At 42.6% G+C, this 23629-nt stretch overlaps 3 protein-coding genes across 5 annotated transcripts in view; 1 reads left to right on the top strand and 2 right to left on the bottom strand.

The window, feature by feature from the left end:
- Positions 1-23629, bottom strand: part of LOC139930186 (CD209 antigen-like protein D) — a 202084-nt gene that overhangs the window by 88155 nt on the left and 90300 nt on the right. The window lies entirely within an intron of this gene.
- Positions 307-2174, bottom strand: ten1 (TEN1 subunit of CST complex). Its single transcript, XM_071911594.2, has 3 exons — positions 1967-2174; positions 1483-1640; positions 307-843 (listed from the first exon to the last, which is right to left on the bottom strand). Exons 1-3 carry the CDS (start codon positions 2053-2055, stop codon positions 704-706), a joined length of 387 nt encoding a protein of 128 aa, XP_071767695.1. The 5' UTR covers positions 2056-2174; the 3' UTR covers positions 307-703.
- On the top strand, positions 2333-22811 carry acox1 (acyl-CoA oxidase 1, palmitoyl). Of its 3 annotated transcripts, none has more exons than XM_071911590.2 (14): positions 2333-2453; positions 3525-3684; positions 7454-7614; positions 12287-12394; positions 12526-12645; positions 12840-12955; positions 13322-13491; positions 14258-14420; positions 15812-16002; positions 17648-17827; positions 18706-18811; positions 19505-19648; positions 21047-21253; positions 21408-22811. In XM_071911590.2, exons 1-14 carry the CDS (start codon positions 2345-2347, stop codon positions 21456-21458), a joined length of 1986 nt encoding a protein of 661 aa, XP_071767691.1. In that variant the 5' UTR covers positions 2333-2344; the 3' UTR covers positions 21459-22811. The 3 variants fall into 3 exon arrangements, with proteins under 3 accessions (XP_071767691.1, XP_071767690.1, XP_071767692.1); XM_071911589.2 differs by lacking the exon at positions 7454-7614 and adding an exon at positions 11074-11234; XM_071911591.2 differs by lacking the exons at positions 2333-2453; positions 3525-3684 and adding an exon at positions 11074-11234 and having other exon boundaries at positions 7502-7614.

The raw sequence follows: 23629 nt of genomic DNA on the forward strand, positions 1-23629 counted from the left end.
ATTCTTCTGACCCATTTCATACACCTGACACTCACCACAAGTGTGTCAGGAGGAAGAGGGTGTGTTCCCTATACATCATATGATATGTCATATGATCTCATATGACGAACAATGGGCATTACTCCACACAGTGCACATGAACAATATGAAAATGCTAGTTGCACATATAGGATTCAGAATCTATATTTCTCAACTTTTCAACTTTTGCCATTTTACTGATACTGTCAGTGGAATATATTGGTTTTAATCCATAGTAAGAAAACATTACTAGCTAACTCCTTATGCATATATGCATATATACAGACCACACAAGTATATCAGAATGTGTGCATGATAGCTTCCCACCAAATTAAATAGCATCATTGAAAAACTGTGTCATTTTGGAAGTCTTGACATGTGAGAGATAAGCCTGAGAAATGCACCACATACATAGAAATGCATCATGGCACATTATGAAACATCTGCTATCAATTCTCCATTGACCAAACATCAAACTTGATTGTGAATGGGGCTTGAATTGCAAAAGCCTGTAACCCCAGGACTGACAAAGGGTAGAAAAATGCTACGGTCGAGGGTTTGTTGCTCTTGTTGAACAAAAGCTAACAACAACACTCGAATGCACCTTGGCACACAGGTTAAGAGCCAGTGCTGTAGACCTGTCCATTTATCAATAAGCAGTCTGGGAAATGAGTGCAGACCCTGGTCAGGTTGGTGGACCGTCAGCCTCTTTGCTCTCCCTCTCTTTGAAGAAGCTCCTCTGTTCATTGATGGCTTTCTGTAGAAGTGCGAGATTTACCCCATCAACACAGTTCAGAACGCGGGCACGGACCATCACACCAACCCCTGTTACAGGTGAGGAAAAACAAAATAAGGTGGGTGATAGTGGTATAGGAATGTACAGCAACTATTCTATACAGTAGCCTGTTTTTTTTAAGATGTAGACTAGAACCCAAAATTCATCGCTGGCTTGTTTCTTAGGTTCCCACATGACAAGAGTCCCTGGATGTATGTAAAAGAGCCTGATAATCAAGATTTAATTAAATGAATATGAGTGAAATTAAGTGAATATTCACATGCAAGACTGTGGCTAGGTCTAATTTAAAGGCTTTGCCCTAACAGCATGTAACTTAACTAGGAGAATCAAAACACTGGTGATTTAAACAACAGGTATGATTACAAGTTCTAGTAGAATTCAAGAAGCAAAATACAGAGTCCAAAAATACATTATTTTATACTGCTAGAATCTTGACAAAATCTTAAAATTACAATTTTTATATTTGTCATATTTAAAATATTTGTACGTCCAGTGACAATCGGTCTTTCAGTTTACTGCTCATTGTTTGAAGGTGTCTCATTTTGACTATTTGATATGTGGACCCAAGAAAGATATGCAACTCCTATTGGGGATCTTGATAAATGATTCCACAAAATATGTAATACGACCGAGTTATAACAGCTCAGAAAACATCAACTGGTCCTTACCCTCCATATTTTCAATCTCACCCAGAACTATATACTGGGCTCCAATTATGGGGTCAAAGGGCTCCACAAACAAGGTGTGGACGAGCACTTGGTGCTGTGCTGAAGCATGCTGGGCTGACAGCGTAGCCCTGGACTCTTCAGGCTGATAGCACACCAGTCTGGAAGATTGAACAAGAGGTTTAATGTCCATACACTGGTGAGCGATGACGATAATGATGTCAGTTATAATAATAATAGTAGCTTAATTTATTTTCAGACAAGTCTGAAGTTGTGTTGCATCAAGCAAATCCAATTCACACCACAAATGGCAGAACATAGATATGACAAATAGACAACACCTGATGATGACTGATGATAATGGTGATGCCAACGGGACACACAGGGAGCCTGAGCCACACACACACACACACACACACACACACACACACACACACACACACACACACACACACACACACACACACACACACACACAACAACCCACCTGCCAAATGTTCTCACTGACTCTCCTTCCTGCACTGCACCGGAGTTCACTTCCCAGGGGAAATGAAAGACCGCAGCTGCAGGCAGCATCCTCAAAATGTCCAAAAAGACACTCGGACAAAAGCGGTACAAAATCTGAAAAAGGAATGAATAATGTTAACAAAAGTTTGGCTTAGAGTTGGTGCTCTTCCTTGTGAGCAGGGAAGGCTCGGTACTTCCGGTAGGTGTCACGTGATTACCCCAGGTCCCGCCTCTCGACACCTCCGAGGAAGTTGACATCTAAACCCTTGGGCAGGCTGAGGGCTCGGGACGTTGTATAATACCGTTCCCATCGTATCCATCCAGGTTAAACGGTGCTTTTGGTCTGGCACGTAGAGCGATGAATCCTGACATTTTAAAAGAGCGGCAAAGTGCCACTTTTGACGTCGAGAAGCTCACCCACATTTTGGACGGTGGACCTGAAAAGACCCGAAGGAGGCGAGAAATTGGTGAGTTTGAAATGTCCTCCTTGCCCGACTAGTGTTCTGTGCTATTGCCACCTTTAATGTCGACAAGAGATAGCTTTGATGAATATTTGTGAAGAGAATATGGTGATGAAAACCAAAAAAACGAGTTCCCAAACAATGCTGTGATTAGCTAACGTTCGCCAACAAGCAACGCTGGCTAGAGCAGCTAGCTAACATTTAGCTGCGATGGGTGTCGTTCTCGTCTTGCTTAGAGAGAATGCTGCGCCAAACTCCATTAAAAACCTGTCAGTTTAAGGTGTTCCTGCTATCAGTAGACATACATACCTGCTAGAACATTACACTGCTGAAGTCGGCATAAGTACAATCCACCAAGCATCTCGTGCTTCAATAACATTTCAACCAGCTGGTTCGCTTGTTATTCCCACAACATTCTTCTGCCAAAACAAAACGTAGTGGGCAGTTGCGTACACGTGAACCATTTCTGAAAGCTGAAATGCAATTGAAATAAAAGCTGTTTGTTGGATCAAATGTACGCCGAATTTACCAGTAGACATTCACTATTCGTTTAATGTCTTAAGTCATGTTCTGCCAGGTATAGGGGTTAGCCAGTAAGCAAGGCAAGTTGCCAGGTTTTTGAATGGAGTTTAGTTAAACCTGCTCTCAGTGCAAGAGAATAAAACGCATCGGTTCTAACTAACGTTAGGCCAAGATAGGACGACTCTGATTGGAATTGAGTAATTATGTCAGAATGCTTGTTTTTCTTGTATGAATTTTGGATAATTGTCAATCCAAAAACATTGCCTTTTGTAATGTTTACTTAACCAAAATAACATCACATAAAAGCCACTGTTATTTGGTTCAGTGAACCAATTTATGCCTACTGGGTACTCTTTCACATAAGTGTCATGTTTGTTTTGTTTCTTAACGAATCCACAGTTCTTGACAGTTTGGAACCAGTTCTGATTTGGAACCGGTTCTTGATACCCAACGCTATTGCTTACTTAACTCCATTCACCACCATGTGTCTTTGCTGGCAAGAGTCGTATGGATCAAAAGATACATTTCTGAATTGATTTCCAATATCTATTGTAGAGTCGCTGGTCATCAATGACCCAGACTTTCAACATGAGGACCCAAACTTCATGTCCCGCAGCGAGCGCTATGACCTGGCCGTCAAAAAAAGTGCCCAGATGATCCTGAAGCTCAGAGAATATGGCATTGCAGACCCTGACGAGATCTACTGCTATAAGAGGTATGTGGAAGACACAAGAGACAGAACTGGAGTGGTAGATGAATGGGCATGTGAGGCCACCAGTCAACTCGGGATTGTATTTGGTGTGAAAATGGCCTGCATAGATCCAAATAGATTCATCTGATTCCAAGGCTCAGGAAGTACAGCCTCACAGACTGTGGAAATCCACTGTTATGAGAGGTAAGGTGGATACAAAAAGGGTATAATGTTTTATTCATGCCATATGAGAAAGACGGTAGATGCACACTTCCCATTTGAAAACACAGTTAACCTCAGCTTTCAGGTTGTAAATACTCTTTGAGACATTGTGATTTAGAAATCAGGGATGGACGGCAATTTTTCAGACTGAATTCTGATGCCACCAACAAGGAAAATGAAGGCTTTTCATCACCCAAGTCATTTTGTGATCACAACCTCCAATTGCTATGGAGAAACATAACTACTTTGTACTTTGTTGTTCGTGCTTGACATTGCAATGTTTGGTTTGGCGTAAAACATGAACTCACATGTATCACCTAAGTGCATTTGTGTCAAATATTAAAAAGCTGACCCTGAGCAAACAAAGTCTACAGAAAAACAAACAAAACTCATGACATTCACATAAACTGTGCACAGCCGGATGACTGTAGCAAAAACAACCCTCCTCAAATTTCCAAAAATTCATGATTTGTTTAATTTTTTTAACAATCAATGGAGCTACAATCAAATTTTGTAGCTTTTGGAGCTTTGACCATTGCCCAAATGGAAACCGCTGAAGAACAGAACAATGTGGCTGTCAGAGTTCCTGTGAAAAGAAAATTACGTCACAATTAAGTGCCTAGACTTATCGATTAAATGTATAGTATTGACATCAACAAAAAACTTGGCTGCATTGCATTCCTAACTGTTGTACTAGAACAGTTTCATTCATGTTACCCTCTCACATTTCATCACTCACACCTTGGTTTAAGTTGTTATTTTTTATTCAACATCGTGAGAAGTTTATCATCCATTCTTATAGGCTTACATAATTCAGTTGTTAAATCATTACAGCTGGCTAATCATTCTTGTAGGTGGTGGCCCATAGTTTTCCCCTTTCACCAGGTTGAAACATCATAGCAACCTGCTTTCCCATGCTAATGTACTACCTGTTATCTTTCAAGACAGTTTTTTTTCCGAGAGATACAGGTGTTTCTTCTACTTCAACCTATCTAGAGGGAATGATACTACGTCTCTGCAGAAATCTCAATCATTAATTAAAATCACTGATGTGCAATGTACTAAACAACACTGTCCTGCAGTACTGATCCTGTCCAGAAAGGGCTTAGGTCTGCCCATGGTGTACTATGATATCAGCATATCCAATAACTATGGCAGTTGATCTCAAATAAAGGGGGCATTTACAATGCTCTGTCCTCCCACGTGTATTTACAGGGACAGTGATTAGCCTCTTTCCACAGATGGGCCATGGTCTGGACCAATTCACATGTTCATGGCACAAGTTCAATAACATGTTTTGTAAATTTGAAACTAGCCTAGCTGAGAAATAGCCTCTGATGATAACAAAATGCAAAGAATCACATTAATTTTGTCCTTGAATAAAGTGAGTTACATAAATAATAACTTGTCCCAAGTTCTGGTTAGCTATGTTTGGCCTTGTAGTGAACAAAACCGGGCTTTAGGTTTCTTATCCATCCAGCGATCGTTTCCACAACGAGCCAGTCATGAAACACAGCATGACACAGCTACTCTGCTATGCAGAGCAAAGGTCACCATTGAAACTGTGTCAGAGGGTATGCAAGATCTTTGCTCTCTAAAGCTTGCATGCTTGATAAAATATGTAAGATGATCTTAACACAAAGCTGATTTGGGAAAACCAAACTGTGTAAGCTATCTAATTTAAATATTTTAGTCTGATAATAAATCCGCCGCATTGTTGAAAGTTTATCAAAGGTCTTGTGTAGTGAAGTGAACTAGTTTGTGCATCTGGTGTCAGCACCCTGAACCAAGGCATTGCTCTTACTGACTGTACTTACTGTAGCTGTACTGGGCAGCATGATGCTTTTATCCAGTGTTTATGCAGAGCGCCTTTTGCATCAGACACAAATGCGTACATACAGTAGTGTATTTTGGGAAGTTATGTCAAATGTCGCCTGGACTCATGAATCTACATCTGTATGTGTTTGTTCACTTATGAATAAGATCTTAACATTCAGGTATAAGATGGATGAATGTATGTTAGCTTATTAGCCAAGAGTAGTGAAGAGTAGTGAGCCACTTTACTGTACATGCTGTAATAAGGTCCAGTCCAACCCTAATCTAAATGACTAGAAGGTATTATGAAATTAAGAGGGATGGTAAAGTGATGAACTGCTGTGTAAACCAAGTTCAGATACTGTCCAGATCATTTGATTTGTCACTTCATTTCTTCAAGAAATTGATATCATATAAAGAGTTGGGTGTTTATTATAGGATCATTCTCGCTGTGGGATTTTGCTGCTCTGTTTTTTACTGAAACCAATAAAACATTTTTTACTGCCTTCATCTTATCTTTTAGGCTACAGCACGTCCCTGACACAGTTGTGTGTCAATAAACACAGGGCCTTTATCAATTGTATTCACATGCATATTTTGATGAATACCACTCTTAAATGGGACGTGCGTTCTTAGATCTTAAAGGGTCTGCATGTATTTTCTGGTTCAATGCTGACCGCTATCGATCCGTGTTGTTATTACAACAACCAGTAAAAATAGATACAATGCTTGGCCCCTCCTCAAACACATGCCCACTGCGATTTTGTGGTGGATTACATGCATTTACCGGAACACCCAACCGCTTAGTAATAAAATTGCCAATTGGAACGGACCTTTTTTCCAACGTTCTTTCTACAAGCTGCGCGGAGGAGCATGATAACAAATTGATGAATTAGAAAACATGAAATTAAATTTCTCCAGCGAGGTTAGCTAATATATTCAGTAATGGTATAAATGTAATTTACAAGCCACTTATTATTGCTATTGGTGAGCTAGAAGGCTATCTAGTCAAGATAGAATAACAAACAAAAGGTAAAGCACCCGGATGCTAATGCTAGGTAGCTCCCAGGCTAACAAGTCACTGCATAGTTTGCGGACTGCAAGTGCAAGTTTTTTGGGGGCGAGTGTCATGGGCATGTCAGGGTACGACACTGTGGTAGGAGGGCCTTCAAACAACAGCAAAAACACAGCCTCAGTCCGCTCCTGTGGTTTTGAATGCAGAAATCTCTGCAGTGCGTGAGCTGTTCACTTAGTTTCCCTCACCGTCACTCACCATTCAGTAACCCTTACCTTTACTAGTCTTATTATGCTTCAGGAAAGCAGAAATATTACATCTGGACTGAGATGGCATGGAAAAAAGTGAAAAAGAAGAACTTCAGAGAGGCAGAAATTGAACTAGTGCTATTGAGAGAGAGAGAGAGAGAGAGAAAAAAAAACAACTGATGAGCACATCGGTGCCATCTTTGGGGATGTGTCAAACTCTGGCAATGTTCCAGATGGGGACAATGACCTCATGCCCAGCGCTGAAACTATTCACCTGCCGAAGGGCTCAGGGTAACAGACCTCGCTGGACTGTGGGTTGACAAGTAGGCAAATGTCAATCGCCCTGTTTCACACTTCTGTCTGACACCAAAGCATTTAGGTAAATTAGAGAACACTGAAGAACGTTTTGAGCCACTCTAAAGTTGTTAAATAGAAAATAGGCAAAGCCTGGATTTAAGTTCAGTACTGTATCTCATACCTTCCCTTCATCCAGTTTGTTTCGGGGCAACTGTCATGAGGCCTTGGGTCTGCACTTCGTCATGTTCATCCCAACCCTGTACAGCCAGTGCGACCCCCAGCAGTTCAAGAAATGGGTCCCTCTGGCAGAGTCCTTCCAGGTCCTGGGCACCTACGCCCAAACTGAGATGGGACACGGTCAGTCCTGGACTTAGCCTTTAACTTACTCGCTGTTTCGTTGTTCAGTGCCTCCAAACACATTCTCACGCTATAAAATGCCATTTGTGTTTTTACATGTTTAGCCAAAATAATACACAAATTCCACAATTTGGGGGAGGAAAAGTAGGCCTATTTGAACAGGTGTGGAAAGCTGTTCAAATACTTCTACTTCTAAGTTCCTAAGAGTAGGCTTTTGTGATTTCTTGTAGGTGTTTGACAGATATCAATCATTTAGAAACATGAAAGTACTTACTTGTTTGCTTCGAGTGTGTATACATTTTACTTTGTTCTAGCAAGAGACGGTAGTTGCTCAGTAGCTGTAGCTGAATTACTAACATTACTGCCACAATAGTTTGCCTCAGGTTAGCCTCAGGATGCGTTGGTTCCTCATTATAGCTTTTCATAGCCTTAATCTCAATGCTGAAGCCTAAACATTGTGCAGAGACAAGGTATCAAAAATTTCAGCTCGTATTTATTACAAGAACTCTAACCACCAACATTAGTTAAGGCTCAGCTACCCCAGATGTGTTTCTGTTATGTCCGTTCAGATACGCAGCCATTTACTTCAGCCATTTACCACTGGCTGCTCACGCAGCACGCTGCCGGATCTGAAACGGAGCCAGATCAGAGCCGCAACTTTTGAGATGTGCATGGCTTCTGTTTTTCTCAGACTATGCAAATCTATCCCTCTCTATGCAGTTGTCGACGGACTGTTCTTGCTGACAGTCTGATCACGTCCTGCATTGACATTCTCAGTCACCTGAAGAAGAGTTGCTCTTCTGTTTTTCCTTACATATCGCACTAATGCACGAGCATCACGGTCATCGAATGTGCGCTTTCGACCACAATTTCTGACCCCGTTTACTGATGCCTTTCCCATAGATCTAAATGCAGATGTCCCTTTAGTCACTGTTCCTATTGAAACACTAGCCAGTTAAGCAGTCTTTGTGACTGAAGCTCCTGCCATCCGTGCCCCAATAATGAACCCTCGTTCAAAGTCACTTGGATCTTTTCCTCTTGCCATCTTTATCCGAAATCGAGGTCAACTGGGCCTGCTCAGCATTTTTATACATGCCACAGAGCATGATAGGATGTTAATTGCTTAATTGTATCATGCAGTTGTTTTTTTTGTGGCCATATCACCCAGCCCTACTTACCCATAGGTAAAACATAGATAGGCACAACACAACCAGTAGACCGCCACGGCACAAGAACGGAACTGGTATAGCAGCTTAAAATGCTGCAACTAGGCTGCAACAAGTTCAGATACACCTATGTTACACATGCTGTGTGTAGTTTAGGTGTTAGTTCTACTGCTTCCCTTCTCACAACTCTCTCCTTCCTCCTTTATGTAATGAAAGTCACTGGTTAGTAACTAATGAAGCATGTGTGTATTTCGATTTCTGTGTCTTAATTTCTTTCCAACGCTGACATTTCTAAATCTGAGCTACTCTTAACAAATTAGCAAATTACCTTCTTCATTGGTTCAGACATTAGAAAGTTTAGTCCCCAAAAGTCAATGTGTGGGAAAGAGGTTGAATTGGTAGACAGTCATATGCCCGAATGGCTAGATGAAACTGGTCAGGACAAAGCTTTTTCTCCTGTTCATCCTAATCTTGTCTCAAAAGGAAGACAAGATACAAGCTGTGCTGCAAAAACATGCAGTCTGGGAGCCTATAAAGAGATCGAGTTCCAGCTCCTGAATATCCCTTTGTTATCCGAGAGGCCGAGAAATCTGTGGTGAGAGAGAGAATGTAGGCCAAGCCAGCAATGTGTGCTTTTGTTGCATTGCTATGACACAGCCAAGTGGACATTATTATGGATATCCGTCCCATCTGTCCATGACCGTGTTGCATTCTTAGGACTGATGGCCCTGGGCTTACTAATTGCATTTTGTTTACCTGTGTTTTTGGGCCAACACTGGGCCAAGGACCTTGAGCCTCGTCTGTCATGACCTGATATGCCCTTGACTAACTGCCTCATTCACGCTCTCTCATAATATATATAATATATTTCATTTCAAAAGCTATTATGCTTAATACATTCTTCCAGGCTTGGAGCCAGTAGCCGCTGGTAAATTAGCATGGATGAGGTTGGCACACCAGTGTCTGAAATCAACTTTTTAGCTCACCTGCCAAGAACTGGTAAACTAAAAAAATTACTGTACCTGCCAAGAATAATTTTTACCGGCCAAAATAATATATATATTTTTTTATAGAAATATGTCCCTACCAGTTTTCAATGCTAGTTTGTGTAGAAGCATGCCCTGCGTGAAACATCCAATATGTGTTCTTTTTTTTTGGTTTTTGGTGGCCTTACACCTGCTATGTGTTGCTATATGGGAATAATGTTAAGGGGGGAGGTGGGGGTTATTGAACAGCAATAAGTATACAAGACATCAAATGCAACAATAGTATAGAATGAACAGCATTATGCTAGGGGGTTGATACAGTTTTTATTAGTACTTTCTGAAATAGTGTTTATGTATTGTTTGAGTTCACTGATCAGAGCAATGAAATTAGGTTTCTTTATTGGAAAATTTGCATTTGTGAATTGCATTAATTTAGGTGCTACCGCTCTGTGTCAAGGCAGCGTAACATGCAGCCATTCAGGAACCTGTTTGATACAGAGCCATTGCTTTTGCTTTGACTTGATTGACTCACGGTCAGACAGAGTGTACAGTGGTCAGCAGGGACAAAGTTTGAGAAGAGGTATAATGGGGGCTTTCAAATGTTATCGTCTCAAAAAGTTACTGGCCGGTGTGGCAGGTGACCCTTATTGACTTATCAGCCAAACACAAATTTTACTGTCATCTGGTTCTTGGCGGGTTTTGATTTTAGACCTTTTTAATTCTTTAATTTCCTGAAAGCAGGTGTTGCTTTCCCCAAATTTAATTCAATAATGATCTATATATCAGTCAACAATGTTTTTTATATTATTGAAAGATTATTGGAAAAAAATGAATGTGTTGTAGCATGTGGGACATGAACAGAGACTATCACAAACATAATGAGGTCATTATGGATGAATAATTGAATATAATCACCCATTTCTGATTCAAGCCAATTTATGAAAGGTGTTCAAAATCAGCACTTTGCAATCACTTTGCATGACATGGTCACAAGTTTGTTTTGTTTTTTTCCACTTGTTTCTCCACTGTATGCTTGCACAACCTCCATCTATATCTATCTATTCCTTCAACCTCCCTGATGTGAACAATATCAATTATTTCCTGTCATCCCTGTCATCTTTTCATTTCTTTAAATTTAACCCAAACTTCACTCTTCATCTGTGGTTCCGTTGGCTCAACCCTTCCCTGTGAGGGCTTCCATCAAAAATCCCCCACCTATCTCCTTCCTGCCATCTCCCCATTACCTCCCCTCGTACTGTTCCTCCTCCTACTTTTCTTTTCCATTTGCCCTGTGCTCCCTGGCCCAGCTGTGTACACCGTGACCGGTCGGCGCCCCTGGATATCCATCTAGGGATGTTCCTGCCCACACTGCTCAACCAGGCCACCCCAGAGCAGATGGACCGTTTCTTCATGGCGGCCTGGAATCTGGAGATCATCGGCACCTACGCGCAGACTGAGATGGGCCACGGTAAACTGAACAGACCAGCAGTCCCAATCTCAGCACCGTTTTGCATGAAGTGGTGTGATAGCGTTTCGACAGGTGGCGCCATACTGCAAAAACAGATTGGGGGTTAAATTTCTAAGAATGTGCCATTGACATCTGAAGATCAATTGGGGTTATCAATATTGGTCTACTTTTTCTGTGGTCTGATAATTTGTCTGATATCTCCTGTAGCCAGGTGACATACACTGCATGAAACTTGGTTTGGAAGTTTTCAGGTAGAAATCAGCAGTCAGAAATCGTGACTTTGATCAGCGCAGCATGACGTTGCATGTCCAGCCTCTGGAATGGGCTCTGCCACCAGCCGTCACGCTGCCGGCCACCAGGCTGTGTCAGGTCGTCCTCTAAAGACTAACCCCCTCTCTTTCCCTCCCTGCCCCCTTTTGTCCGCATTTTGTTTTGACTCAGCTGACTCAAATGTTCAGTTGGCCAGCAAAATGCCGCTTTACTAAAAATCTTTCTAGATTTTTATATGAAATATGTTCCCTTGAGCTCGGTGTTGGATCCGTTTCTGGCCTGCAGCCAGAACCGGATCCAACACACATTCCATCTGAAATAGGCCTTTCAGAATGAATACAGATTAGGAAACCCATTCTCACTCCCCCTCGGGCCCCATTTTGTTTGGAGTAGATGCAAATGCCCAGTTGGTCAAGCAAGTGATGTGTACTAGGAACAGTGCAAAATGGATTGTCTTAAAAAATATGATGCAGTTTACATTGGTTTTTAGATCTGTCAAACACCTGCAAGGGACACTACTTTCCTCCTTCATTTTCAAACTCTAATTGAAAAGTGTCACTGCTTTGGATTCATATATTTCACTGTAATGAATTCAGATACTATTTTATGCATGAATGGATGACACCATTTGTCAGATTTGTCAAAAACGTTTATGGGCTAAACCACTGCAGCTTTAGAATGAGTAATAACCTGCTTTCTGCCTTGCTATTGTGTACACTGTGTGTGTGTGTGTGTGTGTGTGTGTGTGTTTGGTGGGCCTTGATGTGTTCCCTTTCCTCTAGGCACCCACCTCAGAGGGCTGGAGACCACCGCCACATACGACCCAGCCACACAGGAGTTTGTCTTGAACAGTCCCACGGTCAGCTCCATCAAATGGTGGCCTGGAGGGCGTAAGTACCCTCACTCTGCAATAGGCTTGCACAATTATGGCAACAATTATAATCCTGATTATTTTGCTTAAGATTGTGATCACGATTATTAATCATGATAACCACTTTTTACCTTCTCCCTCCCTCTCCAGTTGGAAAGACATCCAACCATGCGATAGTCCTAGCCCAGCTTCACACTCTGGGGAATTGCCACGGTCTGCACGCCTTCATCGTACCCATCCGCAACATGAGCACCCATGAAGCACTGCCAGGTAACCGCTGCCCTGTGGTTGTCTTTGATTATTTCTCCCTCTGGATGTGGTTTTGGTGGAAAAGTCAGCCCTCATTTATCTTTCTGTCGCTCCCTTTGTCTCTGCCTCACTTTTCCTATCTCTCTGCCATTACTCATCTTCCTCTCTCTCTCTCTCTCTCTCTGTCTCTCTCTCTCTCTGTCTCTCGCTCTCAGGGATTGTGGTTGGAGACATCGGCCCCAAGTTTGGCTTTCATGAAGTTGACAACGGCTTCCTGAAACTAGAGAACGTGCGAATCCCACGTGAGAACATGCTGATGAAATATGCCCAGGTAACGTGCTATTATTATTTGAGTAGATAAGAACGAGGTGCTTCTATGGGTTTTGGTAACTTATTAGATTCATTTGATTTGAAGTTTTTGTTTATTGAACTAATGAAGCATGTGTATCAGACGTCTTCTATGTCCTGTAGGTTTGGTTCTCTGTGAGCGCATTGCTATCAGTGTAGTTAACAGTGTGCTGCTCTTTTTTTTTTTTGCTATATGAATTTCCAGTTCATCTGCCCTGTATGTGTTTGTGAGATCAGTGTGCACTATGTATACTGTATGCCTGTGTGTTTGCTTAAGGTGCGACTTGTACTCTGGCACCTCAAGCAGCTGCAGTCAGATTGACTGTGTTTTGTTTATTTTGTCCACTAGGTGGAGCCAGACGGCAGCTATGCGAAGCCTCCTAGTTCCAAGTTGACCTACGGCACCATGGTCTTCATCCGCTCCATGATCGTAGGCGAGTCGGCCCGCGCCCTCTCCAAGTCCTGCACCATCGCCATCCGCTACAGCTCCGTCCGGCACCAGTCTGAAATCCGTCCAGGGTTAGTCATTAACACAAACACACAGAGACGGTCAAACAAACAGCTACACAAACACAGAGACAGTCAAGCAAACAGCTACACAAACATTGCACAAAGTCAAACACACACGCAGGCACTCATGCTTATGCATGCTCAACCAAACAAACATGCCTGTACAGGGCTCTAAATTAACTTGTTCCCAACCTCCAAAACTTGAGGTGCACCCCAGAATATTTAAGGAGCCCTTTATAAAAATTGAAAAATAGACAATGTTGTAAAATTATTGGAATTTTATATTCTAGATGTAGTCTATATTCAGATATGGAAAATGGAAACATATATCAACACTAACTATTTCCATAAAATGCATGAATCTATAGAAACATATAATTATAATTATCATAATTATCAGTTTGGAGCATAGAAACACAAGTTTCACTTTTGTTCTCATAACAGACTGACTGGATAGGAGTCACTTGTCTTGTGTGTGGAAGCTTCAGGAAGGGGATTTAATTTTAGCCAATTAAAAAACAGCTTTGAGATAAATAAAATGAAGTTATTTTTCAATTGTTATTTATTGGGTAATTCACAAGTTCAAGTCTCAACGGCCAACGTCAGGGGCTTTGACGCAACCCAGGTACAAGCTTGGGTTATCACACTTCCAACTAATTCTTCTGGAAAGATTGATTCCTGATCACATCCATGGATATCAAGTGAAAGTACAACCCTTACTGCTCAAAAGCTGTTGGTGAAAACTCTGAAAGACCTGTGTTCTCCTGTCCTGCAGAGAGCCAGAGCCCCAGATCCTGGACTACCAAGCCCAGCAGTACAAGCTGTTCCCCCTGCTGGCTACGGCCTACGCCTTTCACTTTGTGGGCCAGTACATGAACACGACCTACCACCGCATCACCGGAGACATCAGCCAGGGGGACTTCAGTGAGCTGCCCGAGGTACTGAACAGACATACATGCGCTCACTTGTGTGAGACCGCTGCCTGAATGAGGCTGAACTACCGACTGGCTGATGATGATGCATATTGACTGACTTGACTGGCTGACAAGACGGGAATTCGCTCAGTCATACTAACTAACTCGCGGATCTGTGTTGTGACTGGGTCTGTGACTGATTAACTGACTGCAATTAGTAGGCTACACACACTTATATTTCAGCGAACTGTCTGAGCTGGGACTAATGAACAGAAGGGCTTCATACTGACAGTACAGACTTTGATCCCACTATCTATGTGGCTTGCTGACAGACAACAGATTACACACTCTTTGTTATCTGTGTTGGTGGCACCATTTTGTCATGGTAATTCATTTGTTATCCAGTTTAATGTGGAATATGTCATTATAACCACTCTACATCTCAACATATTATACACTTAGTCCAGACCTAGGAAGATACTGCATCACGGCTATCACTGGCTACATTTCATGTTACAGTTAGGCGTATAGACCTGCCCAACTATTGTAGCACACCTGTCGTGGCCAAGGAGCTGATTTCTAAGGTAGACTGGGAAACACAAGGCAGCTGCCTAAGAATTTGCACTCCTAGAAAACCTACATTATGAGTATATACAACTTTTTCAATGATGTATATGTGGAAAGCGTAGTACAACAGGTTAGCTTATAGGGATGTAACGAAAGTTTGTGAAACAAAATTTGACAATACGAAATCTGGCGACCCAAAATTTGACAATATGCATCATGGAGTTGAAAAAAAGTTTGCCATTTCAGCTGCGGTCTAATATCTAAGAAACACTCTTTTTCTTTTTGTTTTGCATTGTTTGAATACTAGAGAACACAGGGCTATCACGTTTTAGCTTGGGGTGATGACCCAATTACTACTGTGTAGATGAAGTAGGCGACAAGATGTAAGTAAGTCTGTTTAAGCATTTTGTTGGTTTAAGCATTTTGGGTTTCCAATTAAGGAAGATAATAGCAAAAATACAACTGATAAGACAAGGAAAGTATGGAGAGTCTTGCCTTTTAATGACAGGTAACACTAGCAACATGCTGTGCCATGGATTTGTCAGATTGTCTCATTCAGATTTTGTAATATCGAACCGTTAACCCAGTATCGTGTATTGAACTGAAACGTTAGTTGATGGTATTGTTACGTCTCTAATGCGCTCATGTGCATAGTTGACTGGGATTTGTACGTCTCAGGTGTTCATGCATGGGGGTTACTGTGTTTTGCCTCTGCAACTTTGCACAGAGACATTATTGGGCTTCTGGATCACAGTTTTTCTTTGGAAATCTCATGTGTACACTCAGGGTAAGAGCTTGCAGAAAGCCATGTTCGCAGTGTTCACTACGTTTGCCCTCCCCTTACCCAGCTCCATGCGCTGTCTGCGGGTCTGAAGGCCTTCACCACATGGGCAGCCACCGCCGGCATCGAGGTGTGCCGCATGTCGTGTGGCGGCCACGGCTTCTCGTGCAGCAGCGCCCTGCCAGACATCTACGTCACCTTCACCCCCACGTGCACCTATGAGGGAGAGAACACCGTCATGATGCTGCAGACTGCCAGGTACCTCATCACACAGAAACATACACACACACAGCTATAACACAAACAGCAGTGTTTGCGTCCTAACACACGGAAACACAAACTCACACATGAGCGCTCACACTCAAATGCAAACATGCACACACAGCTACGTAAGCGTTATAATATGTAGGATGTTCTCACTCATGCACATATACACACAGACACACACTTGCTTATTCACTCATCACTCTTGTAACACACCTTGCTACAGACACAAAGAGCGCCAGACAGAGAAACAGATTGAAAGACAGAGACAAATAGAGACAGACGCATACAGACATAAACACATGCTCCCACTCGGCAGACCTAGCATGCCACAAATGCAGGGGACACACCCGCACTCCTCCCTCAGCAAAAACAAACACGGTTGACATTGCACACCAAATGATGTACAGTGATAGCTATTATGGTTTTGCACCTTGAATACTACCAAGGTCAAACGTCTAGAGTTTCAGAAACCTGTTGTGTGATATTTTGTTCTTCAAAGGGATACAATTTCCTCGGCAAAGATGTCTAGTTGAACAGCTCTGGAAATGTAAGAGCTCCTACCTGAACATGTAGCACACACGCAAGGGGCAAGGGTGTGAGAAACACGGCAATAGTTGAATGGGAATGATTAGGGTGATATATGAAACCTTGCTCAGACTTGGTGTTTGTGAAAAATGGGTTTAAAAGGACTAGATCAGCATGGAAATAAGCGTAGTGTGTGTTATGTCTTATGTGTTATTAGTTTTATGCATGCCCATATGGGAGTGTGTGCGCTTGGCCGGCATACACTGTTGAGTGTTTTTACTAAACATGTTTACTGTTTGTGTGTAAATGTATGCCTTGCTTAAGGGAAAAATCCACCCTAAAACACTTTAACACTGGTAAAAAAAACAGCTATTGGTGATTTATCTTGCATTTCTGGGCCCATTTTGTTGTTTGGTGGTGTATTTTTTTTATTCTGTGAATAACTGGCCAACCATAGACGATATGATGTCATGTCAAGATACTTACAGTGCAACTACAATGGAGTTTGATGGCATAAAGTTTTTCAACAATCTAAAACATCAGTGGTAAACGTCAGGTTTTGGTGTCAGTCCCTTAGAATCAAAGAGCAAGAGCTTCTTTCTAGACTCATTTGTTTTTTTCAACAATCATACAGGGAGAAATCTATTGTAGAAGAAGCAGAGATACCGTATTCCTCCACTGACAGTAGCTTCAATGGACCACAATACAATGCAGCCACAAGACATGTTGTGTTTTGAGTGAGGGGCGTGGCCACAAACATAGACACGGCCCAATGTTCACAAGATAGTTGATTAGCTAACCATATTTTACATGCTCATATGCCCACCTTTGATTGATTGTCCATTCTCTGGGGGGTTGTCGAAAAGCATTTTTGGAAATGTAGGGTATCACTAACAGAGGTAGAAGCAGAAGAGGCGGGTTTCGTCCTAGAATACATTTAACACCACAAATTGATGATGTATAACACTGTAAGTGTATCCAAGGATGGATTTTTTCCTCAGTATCTCACTGCCTCTCACTCTGTCTCTTTGCATGTATAACCCTTCCCGTGTGTGTGTGTGTGTATATGTGTGTGTGTGTGTGTGTGTGTGTCCTTACTTTGTACACGCAGATACCTGGTGAAGAGCTATCGGCAGGCTCAGGCAGGCCAGCAGCTGAGCGGTATTGTGTCGTACCTGAATGAAGCAGAGCAGCGGAGGGTCCAGCCCCAGCCCGTCTCCGCCAGGCCAACCGTGGTCAACATCAACGACCTGGCCAGCCTGGTGGAGGTCTACAAACTACGGGCTGCCAAGTAAGAGACAAGTAACTCTGCTGGCATGTGGTGCGTTTAGGTGTGCGGGGTGGAGGTCGGCAAACTGGACGGCCACGTAAACAACAGAGGAATGAGTGAATGAAGAAGAGGAGACAAGAGTAGAAAAATCTCCTTTAGTTGTTCCACAGTCTAGCATGAAGACTAAGAGTGATCAGCTTTCTCCACAAGGCCCCAAGGCTCTGGAGCAACCTGCCAACTCGGTATCCTCCTCCTTTGAAAACACTTTTAAAAATGATATTTTTAGGCTTGCTTTTACTCGAACTGTGGTTTGTATGGTCTCCCTTCCAGTCTGATCTGATGTTGTCCAGGGTGAATCTGCTGTACTCCGCTGTCGGCTATTTTCCTGCCTTCGTCCTACTTAGATTCTGACTTTTTTTGTGCTGTCCTGATCATCCCTGCATACTGTCAGGCCTTAGTCGCATCTAAATCCGTTTGGCAGCACAGACAGTTTAGGGGCTAAGCCGGTCTGGTGGAGGGCGACATAATGTGGCCCGCCAAGTCGGACACCAGAGAGATGAAAGGCAAGGGAGGAGTGTGTGGTTGCGATCATTTCTCCTACTCCCTCAGCATGTTTATTCCTGCAATATCTCCTTCAGAAAATCTAGATGAAATTGATGAAATGAAATGACATATTTCACTGCCTAAGAGCACTTACAGATTTGAAGGGCGACCAATAGGTGCTATTGTGTTTTTAAGTAAACAGATAGCCACCATTGCCCTGAAAGCACAACGTCAAAGATGATGATAGGTTTGCGTGCACATTGGTTAAGCTGGCAGGTATGAGTGTGTTATCTTTTGAATGCGGTCGTTCTACTAATAACACCTTTGGATAACGGGGGTTGTGTTTCTCTTTGTAGACTGGTAGAGCTGGCAGCTAAGAGCATCCAGCAGGAGTTGCAGCACAGGAAGAGCCAGGAGGACGCCTGGAACTACAGCGCCATCGAACTGGTCAGAGCATCAGATGTAAGTTCAGTTTTGTGAGTGTGTGTGCATGCATGCATTTGCATTTTTAAAACAAGTTAAACCTAACCTTAGCCCAGGAGGCAGTGTTAAAAAAGTGGCTGTATTGGCCCATGGCCAACTCTGACAATCCTTGAATATTGTCCTAAGGCCAGTGATAACCCATGCCTGAAATATTGAGTGTGAAATAAAATTCTCTCCATACACAGATGCAGTATCTGTGTATGGAGAGAATTTTATTTCAGTCTCTCTCAAAGCTTAATCCTCACATTTTATCTTCCCCCACTCTTCAGGGGCTTCAATAGAAGTTTTAATTAAACCACTATCCTTGATTCCATCATGCGATCATGTCAAAGAACATGATTTAAAAATGATTAATATGATGTTCATTCCTTATATACCACTGATTTTGGTATCAAGATATTTTTAGCTCATTAGATATACTGACAGCTTTTTACAGCTCACAAATCACACCTTTGGCTTGGTAAGCTCAAACTTTATGCGCCGCATGCTTGTGTATATAAATGAGGTCCCAGGCCCAGTGCGTTGTTCTGTAGCTGCTAGAAGTCGAACTCCAATCCTACTCATCCTCACTGTGTTTTTATCCCGTTTTTCCCCATCACACGTCCCTCTGAATCTCTCTCTCTCTCTCTCTCTCTCGTCCATTTGCCCGTCCCTGCTGTTCCTCGTCTCCAGGCCCACTGTCACTACGTTGTGGTGAAGCTGTTCGCCGCCAAGCTGGCCGAGATCGGCGACACGGCGGTACACTCAGTGCTGTCGACCCTGGCTCTGCTCTACGCCCTGCATGGCATCGCACAGAACTCTGGGCACTTCCTACAGGTAAGAGTAATGATCAGAAATGAAACAAGCACAGATCCTGTACAGACCCACGGCGCATGTGTTCAGTTCAATGCACTGAAGAATTACGACACTGTTATTGGTTAAAAAATTCCACTAATCTCTCTTAAATACCACAACATTAATAATGTAATAACATTACCTAACGTTAAAGTTTATAGGGCAACGGCAGAAGAATCAACAGAACAGGTTTACTCGGTGCACAAACACGTGGGTACAGGCAATGCATGCCCTTTGATCTGAAGCTAGAGTCCTTAAATACCTTGCAGGAGATGATATAAATGGAGAGCTAAAGCTGACTTGTTTTTGTATGGCACAGTACAACATCTATGTATAGTCAGCTGTGTATTGGGGCAGGGGGTAGGGGGGAATGGAAAACTATGGCAGATTTGCAGACTTTGCAGGTTCAGGTGTGTGTTTGTTGGCCTTCTGTCTCTGTGTGTTAGGTGTATGGGCCTGTGTGTGTGTGTGTGTGTGTGTGTGTGTGTGTGTCCCACTGACTGCATGTGTACATGGCCATATTAAAAACTAAGGAATTTGTTAGAGTGGACTCTATTTGAAGGCTTCTAGAAGAACTACTAAGCTTGTACAATAGTTTATTCACCTGACACACTTGACTGGCACATACAGATGGCATGAGTAAGAAGGCAATCTAGATGTGCAAAGAGCGGTGCTCATTCAGAGCTGTGAGCAAACGTATTGATGAAGAACAATGTTGATCCAAGGCTATGTGTAAGGGAACAAATAAGGCTCGAGTCATCATGAGGTTTATGCCAGTCAGCTGAATTCTGGTCCTTCAGGCTAAAAATCCCACATGCAATTGTTTCTCTGTAAAGATTCTGCAAAGCTGCCCAGTGATTTGCATGTTCCCCATACGGTGCAGCCTGTCGGCCTCAGTGACCACTTCCGTATGAAAAACCAGCCGCTCAACCGCGTTACAGATTGGACTGAATGCCGTCTTTGTCTCCCAGCTAACAAAACGGGGGCTTTGTGTGTCAGATACTATTCATGATCATGACTTTGAGGTCTTTCGTTGAAGTGGCTTTTTTTGTAAATGAATAAGAAATACTGTGTGGCAACCGAGCTTGTGTCCTTTTGATATTTTTTTTTTTTGGTTTTATATTTAGCTCTTGAAATTAAATTTTGGCTTATTAAATGAGCTTTCACTTAAAAAAAAAAAAAGAAATGTGAGACTTCACGCCTCATTTTTGAGTCTGAAGATGGGTATAAATCAGGACCACAGTTTGCACCAGATGGTTTTTGGACTTGCCAAGGCAAACCTAATGCCTCTCCGTTCTCTTTCTCCCTGCCTGGGCGGTTGAGTGTGTCCCAGCGGCACATTTTCATCCACATCTCTCCATCTCTCTCGTTTTCCCGCAGGCCGGTCTGCTGAGTGTGCCCCAGGTGCTGCAGGTCTCCGTTCGTATCAAGGAGCTGCTGTCTCAGCTGAGGCCCAACGCCGTGCCGCTGGTGGACGCCTTCAACTACCAAGACGCCATGCTGCAGTCCGTCCTGGGACGATACGACGGGAACGTCTATGAGAACATGTTCGAGTGGGCCCGCCGCTCCCCCCTCAACCGCACTGAGGTCAGTCAGGGTCCGACCTGGGCTACATGATAGTAGTGGCAAACAATTCTTTAACTTGCTTTGAGTACTAGGTGGTTGGGGTGTACCGCATCAGGACACTCCTCAAACTTTTGTTAGCTTAACACTTGCTCCCCCACTCTTCTTCCCTCCCCAGGTTCACGAGTCCTACCACAAGTACCTGAAGCCTCTGCAGTCCAAACTGTGAGCTGACCCCTGACCCCTGACCCCTGACCCCTGAACCCCGGCTGTTGCCCTTCAACCCCACACGGATAGGCAGAGCGCTAATAATACTAACCCAGCCATCAGCCGCCGTCCGCCAATCAGAAGGGTCGATTTTGCCCTGCTCTCCTCTCTCTTCTCTCTCTGTGGCGAAGTTGACCCTGGGTGCTCACTGGGGGTCAGCCTCCCTAAAGGCCGTGGTACGTGGGCAACATTTTGGAGCAATGTAAACAGAATGGGCTGTAAGCAGGAGAAAGAACTGGTTCAGGAGATGATAACAAGCACCTAAAAAGAAAAATAGTTTGGGAGGAATGGAAACCAGGACTGAAAGTGATATCTAATACTAATTTTAAATGTTCTCATTATTTCTTGACTCTCCTCTGCCTGCCTGACTTTCCATGTGGGTGGAGTTACTCATTTCCCACCTCCCCCAATGAAAAATCTTACTTATTACCCCTTAAACGAAATCACTGACCTACATTGCATCAAAGTGTTGCCCACGTATCAAGATCTTAAGATCGGCATGGACTGGCAGTGTCAGCCTAGTCCCAAACCTGCCATTTGCGGTAGCTATGTTCTGAAGGGGAAACCCAGATCTGCCTTTTCTCTCTCTCCCTCCCTCTCTCTCTCTTCTTCTCTCTCCCTCTCCCTCTCTCTCTCTCTCTCTCTCTCACTCATGTTGCTATAAAATAAATCATTCTACTGGACTAATCTGCTTAACAATTATCAGTGTGTAGGTTTCAATGTGTAACGCTTTATATCGTACTCCATGCGTAGAGACTGAGCTGAGAGGACCATTGAGAGACGAAGCATGTGAGAGGGTCTAATGATTTTGGGGCATTCAAAGACTGAATACATAATTAAGCACTTTGGGGATGATGTGTTTTTAACATTTCTCAGTCGTTGAGAAAATTGGTTCAATCCCAGGATTTCTCATCATGTATGATGGCTCTCTGTTTAGCAGTGACCATGAACGGTTGCGCTGGTGTGTTTGTTCGCATGCGTTTGAGCGAGAGACTGTGTGTGTGCGTGCGTGTATGTGAGTGAGAGACAGAGCAGAGAAAGCTTTTTGAATTCTTATTATTACTATTATTATGATATGATTATATTATGATTATGGTGCGAGGTGAAGTATAATGTCAAGTGTGTAAAAAGCCCCTCTGAAGAGGAGCAGCCTGAATTTCTGATACTCAAGTGCTTGATACGGCCACATATGTGCGCATGAGAATCCTCCCTCCCTGCTGTGTGGGGCTTAATTATTATTAAGAGAGATCACACCAGCCAATTTCCCGGATGGATTGAATTTTTTTTTTTTTTTTTTTTTTTTTGGTCAAAAGATGTAAAAAAAAAAAAAAAAAAAAAAAAAAAAAAAAAAAAAAGTATTTTGTATGCATCTGCTGTTAATCCTGCTGAGATGCTCCGATCCTACTGAATTATTCAGGCTTTACTGTATTATTCTGATTCAAACATGGCTGAAACATTCGCAAACTACATAACTCTTTCAATCACAGCTCCCTCATTTCTGTAATTACAGTTTTACATTGGCAAAAACCTAAAATTGGAAATAGAGTTGGTAAACAGAAATTTATGACAAGAGGCAACAGAACCAGCTGTATTAAATTTTGTTAGATTTTGTGATTACACCGCGATGAAAAGGGGGAGCTGTAATCTGAAGCCTCATTGTGAACTGTAAAGATGATCCGTGGGATAAATATGTGCCTGAGGAAGTCGTCTTCCCCTAGTCTTAACTAATAGAGAATGTTCTCACACAAGGCTCGTGACATTTAATTTCTGTATTTCCAGACACTCGATCTGTTGATGATTTCCGTTGTAGACATAGCATGTGTGTTATCAACATGTACGGACTAAGCTGTTTTGTTTTAGCATATTTGTGTGATAATGTGAAGATATACGGGGTTCCCATGGGCCTTGACAATCCTTGAAAGTTTGTGGGTTTGAGGAAGAATAATACAAGACCTTTGAAAATGAATGGATGGCCTTGAAACCTTGTTTTTTTTTATTATTAAAATTCATCAATATGCCTCAACTGTTCACCAGGATGCTTTGACTTAACAAGGAGTAAAACATCAGGCCTCTGTGATGTCCAGTACTGACCAATATCATGTGTGACCCCAAAACAAGGTTTTTCTTTAAGTG

The sequence above is a fragment of the Centroberyx gerrardi genome, chromosome 3 (genome assembly GCF_048128805.1).
Source record: "Centroberyx gerrardi isolate f3 chromosome 3, fCenGer3.hap1.cur.20231027, whole genome shotgun sequence".
In the NCBI taxonomy this organism is placed as follows: Eukaryota; Metazoa; Chordata; class Actinopteri; order Beryciformes; family Berycidae; genus Centroberyx; species Centroberyx gerrardi.

What these genes read in the sequence shown, in the direction of transcription:
- ten1 (XM_071911594.2), bottom strand. Translation starts at nt 2,055, where the DNA reads ATGCTGCCTGCAGCTGCGGTCTTTCATTTCCCCTGGGAAGTGAACTCC. An exon ending in TCAGTGAGAACATTTGGCAG is followed by an intron (nt 1,641 to 1,966) that starts GTGGGTTGTTGT and finishes TCAATCTTCCAG; the next exon opens with ACTGGTGTGCTATCAGCCTG. An exon ending in TGAGATTGAAAATATGGAGG is followed by an intron (nt 844 to 1,482) that starts GTAAGGACCAGT and finishes CACCTGTAACAG; the next exon opens with GGGTTGGTGTGATGGTCCGT.
- acox1 (XM_071911590.2), top strand. Translation starts at nt 2,345, where the DNA reads ATGAATCCTGACATTTTAAAAGAGCGGCAAAGTGCCACTTTTGACGTC. An exon ending in GAGATCTACTGCTATAAGAG is followed by an intron (nt 3,685 to 7,453) that starts GTATGTGGAAGA and finishes CCCTTCATCCAG; the next exon opens with TTTGTTTCGGGGCAACTGTC. An exon ending in CACCCATGAAGCACTGCCAG is followed by an intron (nt 12,646 to 12,839) that starts GTAACCGCTGCC and finishes TCTCGCTCTCAG; the next exon opens with GGATTGTGGTTGGAGACATC.